At 43.1% G+C, this 14,713-nt stretch overlaps 1 protein-coding gene across 1 annotated transcript in view; it reads left to right on the top strand.

The window, feature by feature from the left end:
* The window catches only part of GTF3C4 (general transcription factor IIIC subunit 4), a 28,302-nt gene that overhangs the window by 3,168 nt on the left and 10,421 nt on the right, over positions 1-14,713 (top strand). Inside the window, exons 2-3 of the mRNA XM_075560581.1 lie at positions 7,541-9,352; positions 13,587-13,717. Of these exons, the coding sequence (XP_075416696.1) occupies positions 7,541-9,352; positions 13,587-13,717 (1,943 nt within the window). The remainder of the gene's footprint in view (positions 1-7,540; positions 9,353-13,586; positions 13,718-14,713) is intronic.

The following is a 14,713-nucleotide window of genomic DNA, read 5'->3' as shown; positions in this document are numbered from 1 at the left end:
AGATTATCCCAGCAATTCAGAAAGGTCTGAGGAATGAGTTGAGAAACCACATCTGACCTCCTGTGTCTCTAGGGCAATTACCACAAAGCAGGAGTCAGACATGCCTTCACCCTCCACCGTTGTTCTTTAGACTTATTCTGATACCTCCCACTGGCCTTGACTTGCCAAGTAACAGTGTTAGTCTGGGTAGACTAGAGAAACAAATTCATAAACATGCATATGGGTATAAGAGAGAGTTTTATATAAAGGGTAATTTAAATTTAAAGGGTACATTAAGAAAGCATCCCAACCCAGTCCAGTCCAAGCCCAAGCCCATAAATCCGATATTAGCCCCTGTGTCCGATAACAATACATAAAGTCCTCTTCAGACTCACGAAACACAGGCCAGTGGGTAGAAAGTCTTTGGATCCAGCGGCAATGTATGCATCTCAGTGCTGGCAGGGGTCTCCACGTGGCTTCTCCAGTTCCCAGGGCACAGGGTCTATCAGCGTAGTGCCATGTGTCTTGTCAGTAGGGCGTCTCAGGGAGTGAGCCTTGTCAGTAGAGAGTTTGCAAGAGAATGAGCCCAGAGACAGTCTGTCTCTCGTCTCTAATGAGGAAATTCAGGAATTCCTAGAATCCTTAGGGGAAGGCCATGTCCACACAGACGCCTCATTGGCTATTGATTGACAGACAAGACTCCACCCCTACACTCTTAATCCTCAAATTGACACAGATTATGTAACTACCACACCCTGCATACTACTCTGCTGGCTTTGATAATTCATTGCCCTTTGGGTGATGTTACATAGCTCTTTAAGGGCTGCTAATAAAGGCCCAAACAACATACCACGCCACTATAAGTCTCAACCCAAAGGAACTTAGCTCCAGCTTTGAGGGTCAGAAAAACCAACTCCGCTAATTAATTTCCTTGAGGCACCCGTTTACAAGCCAGGCTCTTGCCCCAAACACTCAGTTTTATGTGCTCTGGGGGTTGTGAGAGAAAAATGGGCTTTCTACTCCCATCAAGAGTTAGTCTTAGAAACTCACAGGGACAGTTCTACCCTGTCCTGTAGGATAGGTTATGAGTCGGCATTGAATTGATGAAAGTGAGCTTGGTTTTAGATTGACTCTAGCATTAGTTGAATGCACAGTGAGTTTGTTTGGTTGGTTGGGAAGTCCAGTGCTCTGGTCCTGGTTCTGCACTTTTATCAAAGCTATGTCTTGGGTCAAGGGATCACAGGGATCTTGGGTCCCAAAGTATGCACTCTACTCCTGGCTCTTGCTCGTAGTGACAGCTCTCCCCTACCTGCTTCTGAGATGGCTCATTTTATTCCCAGTAGAATGTCAGGCACGATCCTGTTAGCTCACAGCTGAATCAGATAACCCTATCCGTTATGTGATTCACCTTATTCTACCCAGAGCCATCATTACAAGTTCATGCGTTACAGAGAGAGTGACGAGAAGAGCCACATTAAGCAAGCCCCTGTACTGCAAGGCCTCTGAGTTAGAACTATGATGTGGTGGTAGGACTGCAAAGACATCTGTGTCAGCACTGTGCCCTTCGACAGCCCTGGGAAGCCAGAGCTGGAACGTCTCCAACCTCGCTCATAGTTTTCCTGTGTGGCACTGCTGGATGTCTAGGTACTTCACCCCTTTGAAGCTTTTGTCCTATGATCCTGTTACCTGTCCCGATTCTGGGAGAGCTGAACTTCTCACAGAAAAAATCCAGTTATGTAGATTCCAGCTGTGTGTAGATTCCCATCCTGAACACACGTGACTTAAAGATGAAGGATATAAATGTGAAACAATAGAATAATGATTTAAGAATAAGTCTCACAAGCGGCCATCTAACAGGAGCAACAAAATCAGAAGCACGCCAGAATTTGTGAAGAAGCACACCAGGATGTGTGATCATGAAGTGTCCATGGGACGAGATATCAGAAGTTCAAAAAACACATCCAAATCTATGTGAAGGGAAGTGGACCCAAAGTCCCCCAGGGAGACAACTGCACAGTCCCTCTTAGAAGGGCTTCACGTAATGGAAGATAGATCCTGAGTGCCGTGTGGCACTGATGAAACCCATAACCATACTCTAGTTCTGTAAGATTCCCACCTCTTAACCATAATGGTCCGTATGCAATATACCTCATTGAGGTTAGATTTGCGTATGTTCATTTGTACATTTAAGATCGCTCGGTCCATGGTAGTCAAGAGAGATGAACCCTCAGAGACACTAGAGACACTAACAGGAGTAAGGGTTCCCTGAGGGTATGGGAAATGGGCCATGGGGTTGGGTATTGATAGCATTGAAGAGTGTATATATAGCCCCACCTGATGGGATTGAACAGCGGAAGTATGGGAAGGGAAGAGATACTGGAATGAGTAAGATATGTCAGTAAAAATATTATTTGGGGGAAAGTCATTTTTTTCTCCCCATTGGACTATTGAATGAATCCTCTCATTCACTGCCATTGAGTCGATTCTGACTCATGGCAGTCACAGGGCAGAAATGCCCTGTGGGTTTCCAAGACTGGAACTCTTGATGGGCGTAGAAAGCCCCTTTGCCTCTGTGAATCATCTAGTTGTAAACCATTCCATTCTAATAATGTACATGTAACTTATTTGTACTGTGTACTATTAATTTAAGGAGCCCTGGTGGTGTAGTGGGCTTCGATTCCCAGTTTGAAACCACCACCCACAGGGGGAGGGGAGGTCACTATGAGTCAGCGTTAACTCGATGGTAGTGAATTTACTTTTGTCTGTTTTGTTTTTTCTTATTTAAAGGTCTTTAAAATATTACCCTTTTTTTACAGAATCCAGGAACAGCAATGGTAATAGCTATACCAGAAGGGTAGAGGGAAAGGTAGGAATAAGAAGGGAGAAAGGGGGAACTGATTGCAATGATCGACACATAGCCACACACAATACCTTCCATGGGGCAAAGGAGACAGCGATTGGTATAAGATATGAAACTAATAATTTATCAAGGGGTCACTGGAGTAGGGGGGGAAGAGCTGACACCAAGGGCTCAATAAAAAGTAAATGTCTAGGAAAGAATGGTGGCAACATATGTTCAAATATGCTTGATACAATTGATGTATGGATTGTTATAAAGTGGTAAGAGCCCCCAATAAAATGATCTTTTAATAAAAATTTTCTAAAGGAAGAAAAATTACAAATAAATACTGCCTAATTTTGGAATCATCCTCTGTGCCCTACAGACACTGTCCACATCTTCAAGTGCTCACAAAGTGCTTAGCTATTGCTGTTAGTAACATAGACGATGCCATCAGATTGATTCCAGTTCATAGTGACTATGGAACAGCAGAAAACTCTCCGGTAGGATTTCTTGAACAACTAACTGCACGGTTGGTGGTTCAAACTCACCAGCCACTCTGAGGACGAAAGATGAGCCTGTCCTTGGAAAAATTTACAACCTCAGAAACCCTATATGACAGTGGTTCTCAATCTTCCTAATGCCCTGGACCCTTTAATACAGTTCCTCATGTTGTGGTGACCCCACCTTGACCCCCCCAACCATAAAATTATTTTCATTGCTACTTCATAACTGTATTTTGCTACTCTTATGAATCGACTGACCCTGTGAAAAGGTTGTTCAAGCCCCAAAGGGGTCACGACCCACACGTTGAGAACCGCTGCTCTTTGGAGTTGTTATGCTTCGGAATCAACCTGATGGCTCAGGGTTTGGCTTCGGTTTTAGCTTTGGACTTTTTAAATTATTTGTGGAAGCAGGTGGCCTCATTTGTCTCTGAGAGAGCAAGCAGCTAGCTAGTATCTTTCAACCCCCAACCTCACTGTTTAGTAGCCCAGTGTTTGCCCCCTGCATTAGCAGGGACTCCTCAGTACCAGTAGCGGGCTAGAAATAGATCATAGATGCTTAATTAAATGACCAGGCGCAGGACTCTGAGTGAGTGGTATGCACCTTAAGCATCTGAGTACTTGTTTAAGTTTAACTGGTTTTGTGATGTGGGAGTATTGGGAGCATGGGGAGGGGCTTCAGTAGGTTGATTCCAACTAATATATTAGAAATGACTACCACAAAGCTGTACAGATTTGGTCAAGATCTGTGCTGCTCTCCATCCTACCAAGAGTTCACACAAATGGCTTGTCTATTTCATTCTGTGCTCTTACTTGCGTTACCAATTCTGTAACTTTGCCTTAGGTTGTACAGTACCTTTTGTGTATTTTAAGGATTGCTCCCTCATTTAGAGTATTGTAGAATTTGGTGAGCAATGTTATGTCTTGTGTTTTACTTACTTTTTGTAATGTCTTATTGACATTTACTTTGTTCTCAAGGAGTTGTTATAATATGAGGGGGCTTGAAAAAGTTCATGGAAAAATGGAACTAAAAGATAATGAAATTTTTCCACAGTCCTTTTGCAGCTCCCTTGTAATAATCATAGCTAACAAATGTTGAGCACCTGTCAATGTGTGCTTTGCATGTGTTGGCTTACTTAAATCTTCCCAGAAGTATCGGTAACTAGCCTCTTTTTATAAGTGAGGAAATTAGGGCCAGAAGATTTAAATAATTTGTTCATAGTCACAGAACTAGTATATAAGTAATAGAGCCAGGATCTGAACCCAGGCTGTCTGATATCATAACACAGATTATCTATCATTATCCTATGCTTTATTATTCACATTACAAATTTTGTCTACCCAAGCAAAGCTCTGGGCTTTGATTAACATTATTTTATTGCTAGACCAGCTGGTTATACCATTATTGAATTAGAACATTCAGTCCATATTTCTCTAACTTTCCCATAGCACATCCAAGAGACTGCCTTACATGCTTTTGAAGAATCAAGATATACCGCCTAAAGTACTATTGTCCGTGTTCTTGAGGAGAGTAACAAGACACTCACCCTAAAAAGTTCTTTTATAAAGCGATGCTTGGATAACTGCTTAAATGCTTTTTTAAGTGACTTTAGTAGCTCCCTGTCCAAGACACTAAATGTGCTAATACTCATTGTGACTCCTCTAAGGAGAAAAAATATATATGTATGTATGTGTGTATTTATGTATATAATGTGTTGCATTTCTAAAACATATTTGACTATAGAACTCTTTGAAGGGGTAGTTTGGAGAGTAGTGGTCTGTGAAACACACCTTAGGAGAAGTTAGGCATCTGATTCATTTAGTTGCACAACTTTATGGCTAGCTTTCATTGTGTGTTTATTTATTGTCATATAGCAATGTTAGAAAAAGAATAAGATGACGTTATTAATAAATAAATCTAATTATCCTATGCGGTCTATAATGTGTTTATCTAAATTATTAATTTGTTAACAAATTAACTATTATTCCTGATCAGGCTTGGTAGTGTATAATTTTTGTAATCCATGTTTTGTGTGTGTGTGTTGTCTTGCTTATATTTGGCAAAATTTATAAACTTCTTGTGCTCTCATTTTCTGTCACACCCCAGTGGTCCAGGCATGGAACGGGTGGTTTTGTGAGTTCATCATCTCCCAAGTTCTCGGTCTAGAAGTTTAATTCCTCTAGAAGTTTAAAATGCATCTTATTATAGCTATATACACTTTATGCTTGAATTCCCTTTTAATCATGTTTGTTCTGCCCTTTCCACTTTGATAATCTTCCTTGTTCTGTCTGCTTTTAACATAAAGACCTCTGCTTTTCTTTCTTTTTTTTTTCTTTAACCTTTGCCTTAGTCTGGGTTCTCCAGAGAAGTTGACCAAAAAGCCACAACTATCTGGGCCACTTTCTTTTGGTCACTTATCTCTCCCTCCATCTGTATGTTTATATATCCCTTTAAATTCTTTCTAAAAAGCTTGCTGTCAAAAGGCTAGGTGATGTATGCTATGAGAGATAGAAACCGAAGATTAGCGCGATCTCAGGAAACCTCATAAAGTTATCATGGATAAGATTTAGATAAGAGGGAAAAGCAGTCTAAGCAGGGAATTGGAGAAAATGGATGTGGAGTAGCATTCAGTCTAGTCTGAAATAATTCTATAGAAACAGTAGAAAAGGTAGAGGACGCTCAGCATAGTTTACAAATGATTTTGTATGTTAATGTGTAAGTGAACATAGTTTGTAAATTAAAGGTGACATTTGTATTGCAAAAATACTATAAAAATCCATATATCTAAATGTATCAAACCTGTATATAGAGAACTACTTTCCCTTTAAAAAAATAATTTTATTGAGGGCTCGTAAAACTTATCATAATCCATCCATCCATTGTGTCAAGCACATTTGTACATTTGTTGCCATTATCATTCTCAAAACAGTTTCTTTCTACTTGAGCCCTTGGTATCAGCTCCTCATTTTCTCCCCTCCCTCCCTCGTGAACCCTTGATAATTTATAAATTATTATTATTTTGTCATGTCTTACACTGACCAATGTCTCCCTTCACCCTCTTTTCTGTTGTCTGTGCCCCTAGGGACCTATATGTAGATCATTGTGATTGGTTCCCCTTTTCTCCCCCTACCTTCCCCTTCCCCTCCTGGTATTGCTACTTTCATTATTGGTCCTGAGGACTTTATTTGTCCTGGATTCCCTGTGTTTCCAGCTCTTATCGACACCTGTGTACATGCTCTGGTCTAGCCAGATTTATAAGGTAGAATTGGGGTCATGATAGTGGGAGGGGGAAGCATTAAAGATCTAGAAGAAAGTTGTAAGTTTCGATGGTGCTACACTGCACCCTGACTGGCTGGTCTCCTTCCTGAGATCCTTTTGTAAGGGGAAGTTCAATTTTCTACAGATGGGCTTTAATGATTTTTCGTTCTGGGTCTTTGATGCCTGTTAACTTGATCCTATGGACACCTCATGATCACACAGGCTGGTGTGCTTCTTCCATGTGGGCTTTGTTGCTTCTCAGATGGCTGCTTGTTTATCTTCAAGCTTTTAAGACCCCAGACGCTATATTTTTTGATAGCCGGGCACCATCAAGTCTCTTCACCACATTTGCTTATGCACCCATTTTGTCTTGAGCGATTGTGTCCAGAAGGTGAGCATCACAGAATGCCAGGTTATTAGAAAAAAGTGTTCTTGCATTGAGGGAGTGCTTGAGTAGAGGCTCAATGTCCGTCTGCTACCTTAATACTAAACCTATAGATACACGTACGTAGATCTATTTCCCCTTCGTCATATATAAATGTATTTACAGATGCACATGCCTGTATTTAGACCTCTATAAATGCCCTTTGCTCCTACTTCTTTGTTTCCTTTTACTTTCTAGAGAACTACTTTCATGAATTTTGAACACCTCACTCACTCGTCAGGATCAAGAACTTGTATATTTTAGTTGGTCATGTCAATTCTGAAAATATGGAAACCAGGCTATGAATAATGACAACCCTTATTCTGAACCTCAGAGACAAATTACCATTGTTTTCTAGTAGTTGTTCACTTAGTAGATAGACCTGTACTTGGCCTTTTAAATGCAAAAATTGACAGAATTGATATAAAATTGCTATTTGTATTTATGTGACTCTGTTTATACAGCCTAAGCAGCATAAATGTACTCCTCCTAAGTTGAAATCATTATCTGATGCTTTTTATATCTCTTATTTTCAGGTTGGATCAAAAAAAGAAGTTGCTGAGTGTAAGGAGAAATTTGCCACCTCTAAAGACCCAGTAGTCAGTCAGACTTTCATGTTGGATAGGGTGTTCAATCCTGAAGGGAAGGCTCTGCCGCCACTGAGAGGATTCAAATACACCAGCTGGTCGCCCATGGGTTGTGATGCTAATGGCAGGTGCCTGTTGGCCGCACTCACCATGGACAACCGCCTGACCATCCAGGCGAACCTCAGCCGGCTACAGTGGGTCCAGCTTGTGGACCTGACTGAGATTTATGGCGAACGCCTATATGAGACCAGTTACAGGCTTTCTAAGACCGAAGCCTCAGAAGGAAACCTCTCGGACTTTGCTGAGTTTCAGAGGAGGCACAGCATGCAGACCCCCGTGAGAATGGAGTGGTCGGGCATCTGTACCACCCAGCAGGTCAAGCACAACAACGAGTGCCGTGATGTGGGGAGCGTGCTCCTGGCCGTGCTCTTTGAAAATGGCAACATTGCTGTGTGGCAGTTCCAGCTGCCATTTGTAGGGAAGGAGTCCATCTCTTCATGCAACACCATTGAGTCAGGGATCAACTCTCCTAGTGTTCTGTTTTGGTGGGAATATGAGCACAATAATCGGAAAATGAGCGGCCTTATTGTGGGAAGCGATTTCGGACCGGTGAAAATTCTTCCCGTCAATCTCAAAGCAGTTAAAGGCTACTTCACTTTAAGGCAGCCTGTTGTCCTGTGGAAAGAAATGGACCAGTTGCCTGTGCACAGCATTAAGTGTGTGCCCCTCTACCATCCTTACCAGAAGTGCAGCTGCAGTTTAGTAGTGGCCGCCAGAGGATCGTATGTGTTTTGGTGTCTTCTTCTGATTTCCAAAGCGGGTCTGAATGTTCACAATTCCCATGTCACAGGCCTTCATTCGCTGCCTATTGTCTCAATGACTGCAGACAAACAGAATGGAACGGTGTATACATGTTCCAGTGATGGGAAGGTGAGGCAGTTGATTCCCATATTCACAGATGTTGCATTAAAGTTTGAACACCAGTTGATTAAGCTCGCAGATGTGTTTGGCTCCGTGAGGACTCATGGGATAGCAGTGAGCCCTTGCGGTGCATATCTGGCCGTCATTACCACTGAGGGCATGGTCAATGGCCTCCACCCCGTTAACAAAAACTACCAGGTTCAGTTTGTTACCTTGAAAACCTTTGAAGAGGCAGCTGCTCAGCTCCTGGAATCATCAGTTCAAAATCTCTTCAAACAGGTTGATTTAATAGATCTAGTACGATGGAAGATTTTAAAAGATAAACACATCCCCCAATTTTTACACGAAGCTTTGGAAAGGAAGATTGAAAGCAGTGGGGCCACCTATTTTTGGCGGTTCAAGCTGTTCCTCCTGAGGATCTTATACCAGTCGATGCAGAAAATTCCCTCGGAAGCCTTATGGAAGCCCTCCAACGAGGACTCGAAAATCTTACTGCTTGACTCACCTGAGGATGAACAGCAGGAAGAAGGCACTTCTTCAAAACAGGTGAACAAACAAAGCCTTCAGGAGAAAGGCAAAGAAGGTGAGGGAGAGGAGCCTACCGATGACCCCCTTGCTCAGCCTGCCGACGCTGGAAGCCGTGAGCCAATGGAAGAGAAACTCCTGGAAATCCAAGGGAAGATTGAAGCTGTGGAAATGCACTTGACGAGGGAACACATGAAGCGCGTCTTAGGAGAGGTTTACTTGCACACCTGGATCACCGAGAACACGAGCATCCCCACCCGAGGACTCTGTAACTTCCTGATGTCCGATGAAGAGTACGATGACAGAACAGCTCGGGTACGTGTTTCTTAGCAAAGTCCCAGGAACCTGGGAGAGTCCACTGGGTTCCAGAGAAAGCATGACCTAGACTGAACTCTGAGAGCTCAGCTTGTAAAAAAGATAGTTTTTTAAGGTAACTGGTTGGCATGAGGTACAGGAGAGTAAATAGGAAACCTGGATCCCTGCAGAGGACACGTTCATCACCCTCAGCGTGTCGTGGTTCTTCACCAGGTGGCCTTGATGGCTGTGCACGTTTTTCCAGGCCTGGAGCAGCCCGGGGCAGCTGCCCTTGGCTGGGCTCTGCGTGCTCAGGTAGTCCTGGTGGCGGGAGTGTGCTCCTGTCTCTTCCTGTTGACCCAAGTGTCTTTGGGTTTTGTTTTCCAATAGAAAATCTGATAGACTCAGGAAGGGTGTATATACAATTTACTATTTGTACCTTGTTTTTTTGTTGTTTTTTTTAAAAACGTTTTATTAGGGGCTCATACAACTCTTATCACAGTCCATACCTATACATACATCAATTGTATAAAGCACATCCGTACATTCCCCGCCCCAATCATTCTCAAAGCATTTGCTCTCCACTTAAGCCCTTTGCATCAGGTCCTCTTTTTTTTCCCCCTCCCTCCCCGCTCCCCCCTCCCTCATGTGCCCTTTGTAATTTATACATCGTTATTTTGTCATATCTTGCTCTATCCGGAGTCTCCCTTCCCCCCTTTCTCTGCCGTCCCTCTCCCAGGGAGGAGGTCACATGTGGATCCCTGTAATCAGTTCCCCCTTTCCAACCCACTCACCCTACACTCTCCCAGCATCGCCCCTCACACCCTTGGTCCTGAAGGTATCATCCACCCTGGATTCCCTGTGTCCCCCTTCATTCAATATGGTATATATATATATACACACACACACACACACACACACACACAGAGATACACATATTCTTTTTTTTTTTTTTTTGCATGATGCCTTATACCTGGTCCCTTGGGCACCTTGTGATCGCACTGGCTGGTGTGCTTCCATGTGGGCTTTTTTGCTTCTGAGCTAGATGGCCGCTTGTTTATCTTCAAGCCTTTAAGACCCCAGACACTATCTCTTTTGATTGCCGGGCACTATCAGCTTTCTTCACCATAATTGCTTATGCACCCATTTGTCTTCAGCGATCCTATCATGGAGGTGTGCAGCCAATGATATGATGATTTTTTGTTCTTTGATGCCTGATAACTGATCCCTTTGGGATCACTCGCTCACACAGGCTGGTGTGTTGTTCCATGTGGGCTTTGTTGCTTCTGAGCTAGATGGCCGCTTGTTTATCTTCAAGCCTTTAAGACCCCAGTCACTATCTCTTTTGATAGCCGGGCACCATCAGCTTTCTTCACCACATTTACTTGTTCACCCACTTTGGCTCTAGCAGTTGTGTCGGGAGAGTGCGCATCATAGAGTACCAATTTAATAAGCGAAAGTATTCATGCATTGAGGGAGTGCGCACCTTGTTTTTTTAAAAACTAGATGTAAACTTGGTTTTGAACTTAGAACAACCTTCGAGTGTTGTTCAGAAGGAATCCCACAGAACGCTGACAGAACACTAAGAGTTCCCCACTGAGGGACTGCTGTATGTATTCTGCGCTCCTCTTAGAGGGCCTCTAAGAGCAATTCTGAGAATTGCTACGGAAAAGAAACAGTTTGACTTTGGTTAGCCAGTCTTACCCTAACTTAAGGAGCATTAGATCTTTTTTCAGCTAGCAGCTGCTAAAATCCTGAAGAACTGTGTCCCAAAGTCATGTACCAGGTGCTAAATTATTCAGAGTGCATCTGTACATACCTTGGAGATAGTGCAGGTGTGGATCCAGACCACTGCACTGACGCAAATAATCGCAGTAAATCCAATCACGTGCATTGTTGCGTTTCCCAACAATAAGTTATGGGTACTCTACACTGCGGCTTCTTAAGCGTGCAGTAGCATTATGAAGAAGTCTGACACAGTGTGAGCATCCCCAGACAGTGAGCACACGCTGCTGGAAAAATGGTGCCGCTAGACTTGCTTAATGCAGGCTGGCTACAAACCCTCAATCTGTTGTAGAACAAGGACGACACAGTATTTATGAAGCACACTTAAATGAGATGTGTCTATATTCATTGAGGACTCTGAATTAAATCAAGTTCTCTTTAATGTGTTGCATTTTCCTGTTGGAATGTGTGTGTGTGTTCTGTTCACAGTAATCTTAAAAAAGTGCTTAAGATGGACCATTCATTTAAGTGATTTGTTTTCCTTAAAAGTCAACATTTAAACATTGTGTTTGTGTCTTAAATAGTCTGCAAGAGTATGGGCTTCAAAAGTTTGAGGGTAAATAGAATTAAAGTAAATGGAATTCTACACCCCCACCCCCACCCCCATGAACTTTGCAAAGCCTCCCGGTGTTCGTGGGATAACATTGTTTTTGTAAGACCTGACGGGGATACTGAAAGGGTTAATGAGGCATAAACAAAAACACTTTGGACAGTCAGTGAAAGTTGGTTGGTAGTGGGTTTGTGTAATTGTCAGGAACTTGGGGAGCTCCACTTAGCCTGAGATTCCCACAGAGTCCTTTCAGAGAAGATTATACCCTTGTCCATCTCTTAAAGCCGAGTTCTTAAGGAACAACCCGATTGTTCTTTGAGGACAAAATGTGGTAAGTTTTTAAAATCCATCTAGATCCATAAAAGCACTTAACCCAGGAAGTTGACATAGAAATAAATTGTTTCTGAAACCTTCAGCTAGATCATTTTCTCAGCTTCTTTTCTTTATTGCCTTCTCTATAAACCTTTTTAGACATTTTGCCCTAATTGCCTCACCTATAAAATGTGATTACCACAGATTGTACAGTGTGTCCCTTTGTGTCTCAGAGTTGACTTCACCCCCATGGAGAGCATTTGAGTTAAATTAATAAAGTTGGGCTGTGATCAAAAAGGCTATTTATTGATAACAACCAGGAGCACTCCTCTTTTATGTAAAGTTTGTGTGGGGGAATTCTAGGCAGATGGTCTCCTTAGCCACTACACAGTTGTATGGCTTGTCTAGAAAAGACGGGGGGGTGGGGCATCCCTGCTGTAAGGGACTTTACATGGGATACTTAAGCTTAAACAGTGAAAACCTAAAAGTTGGATTTAAATTTATAGCTTATATACAAGTTTCACCAATGAATTAGTTTTAATGAGTGGCCAGAGGATTCCTCCAGAAGATATTAAACAAGTGAGTTCAAATTGTTGATATGCACATAATCCGTTGTCGAGGAGATGGATATCGAGAGTTGGCGTTCCCTGTGTCTCTAACAGCGACATGTTTCTCAGCAAAATCCTGAAGTTGTCAGCATTTTTTTAAAAGTCATGATCCTAATTAAAGCTGATAAAAGCAAAAATGAAGTTGAGACAACAGTGAGAACTCAGCCTTGTGGGCACCCGCTCACCACCTCCCAGTTCCCACAGTGGACTCGTGGCTCTGACATCCCACAGGAATGAGGCCCTGGAGCAAACTCTGTATACTAGATCAATCATGGGTCTGTAGACCACTTAAGGTGAAATTAAAAGTACTTTTAAAACCCTGAATCTTTTTTTACTGTGTAAGCCATCCTTAAGAGATGGCGTTTGAACAGTTCTTCCAGGGGCAGTCAGTGATAGAGTTCATTCCTGACTACCCCTTGTGCAGCTGCCATGCGTGTCTCAGTTGGGCCTTTCAGGTTGCTGTGCCGCATACGTTTCAGCAGAACCTCCAGACCAAGACAGACTGGGAAGAAAGGTTGGGTGAGCTACTTGCACAGAAAAGGCCAGTGAGAAACCACATGGACCCCAGTAGTCAACCAGTCGCAAGATGGCACAGGTCACCATGATGAGTCGCAGGTGGCATTGATGGCACTTAGCCACAGCAGTTCTACCAAGATGATGGTGTTTCATCTAACATTTCCATTCAGAAGCTAAATTCTTCCTTTTAAAACCCAAAACATTATAAAGAAAAACTACATACTTTGTTTTCTAATAGAACTTGAAGCCCTTGTTTCAGAAGCAACTAAAATGAGGCAAGTTGAGAGATTCGGCTTTTCAGAATAGTTCTTCCTGTAATAGTTGTGGTCCTCACTGTTGTGGACCATGCTTTATTCAGCGTGTCAGCACAGGTGAGAGGTGTGCAGCTCTTAGGCTCTCCAGCTCTTCCACACTTTGGTCCTTGAGGGTAGTGCAGGCGGTCCGCCCTCACCACTAAGCAGTGCTGACTGCTTTGCCTCCTCAGGTGCTGATTGGACATATCTCAAAGAAAATGAACAAGCAGACTTTCCCAGAGCACTGCAGTTTGTGTAAAGAGATCTTGCCCTTCACAGACCGAAAACAGGCTGTCTGTTCCAACGGCCACATTTGGCTCCGGTGAGTAAGCCATTTTAAACCAGCGCCTGCTGCTGTTCTCTTTGCAGTTTTGTACCCCACAAACCACCACTGTATTTATTTGTCTAAAGTATGTGCCGCTCCCTGCTGCTGGAGAAAACCTGCAATTATCAAAACCGGCCTGGACGTCGAGCACCAGCTGACTAAAGCAGACTGCTCTCTAAGGGCACTTGTACTGCTTGATACAGGGGCTTCTTTCTTTGGCCAATACGGTTTTCCTCGGAAACAACACTAATTAAAAATACATTAATAAAAAGTGAGACATATTAATGGGATGTAAAAGTGCATAAAAGAGATGGTCAAAGTTCTCCCCTCAGTCTCACTCCAGGGGGGAACCTGGGTGTGCCCTTTTTGGACTTGGCCTGACTGCCCACAGTGGTAAATCCCTCCCTTCTCTTGGAGGCAGTGCCATCTGGCCTCCAGAACCCGGGACTTCTGGCTTTCTTTTGACCACTCACTCTTCTCAGTTAACTTTGCTGGTTCTCCTGCTTTCTTGAAGTCAGTCCTTGGATCCCTCTCTCTCTTTTCCCCTCCTGTCAACCTTACCTCCCTTGGTGGGTTGAGCACTTTTAGGCACTGGTGACTTTAAAATACTACGTTAGCCAGAACCTTTTTCCCCAAACCAGGCGGATGTATCTCATTGACTCCTTGGTGTTTCTGATTGTCTATTCAGTGTTTCTATTTGGATGTTAAATCGACATTCCAAATTTGAATCCCACTTGGCCACTTTCACCCCTTTAACTGTGGTCCAAAACACCGTTACCTCTCGCTTGGTAATTGTAGCGGTCTTCAACTATTCTTCTTGCTTCTCTCCTTGTCTCCTTGTGTCTACTCTCAATCTAACTGTGACCGTGATTGTGGTCCTTCTGGGACTGTCAGCTCATGTCACCCATCTACTCAGTGCCCGCCATTGGCTATCCGTTTCGGGTGAGGACAAAGCCAAAGTCCTTTCATTGATCTGCAAGGCCTTTTCCTCTC

Source organism: Tenrec ecaudatus, chromosome 10, assembly GCF_050624435.1.
Source record: "Tenrec ecaudatus isolate mTenEca1 chromosome 10, mTenEca1.hap1, whole genome shotgun sequence".
Taxonomy (NCBI): Eukaryota; Metazoa; Chordata; class Mammalia; order Afrosoricida; family Tenrecidae; genus Tenrec; species Tenrec ecaudatus.
Note: the sequence above shows the minus strand (reverse complement) of the source record. Positions and strands in the feature narration are given on the sequence as shown.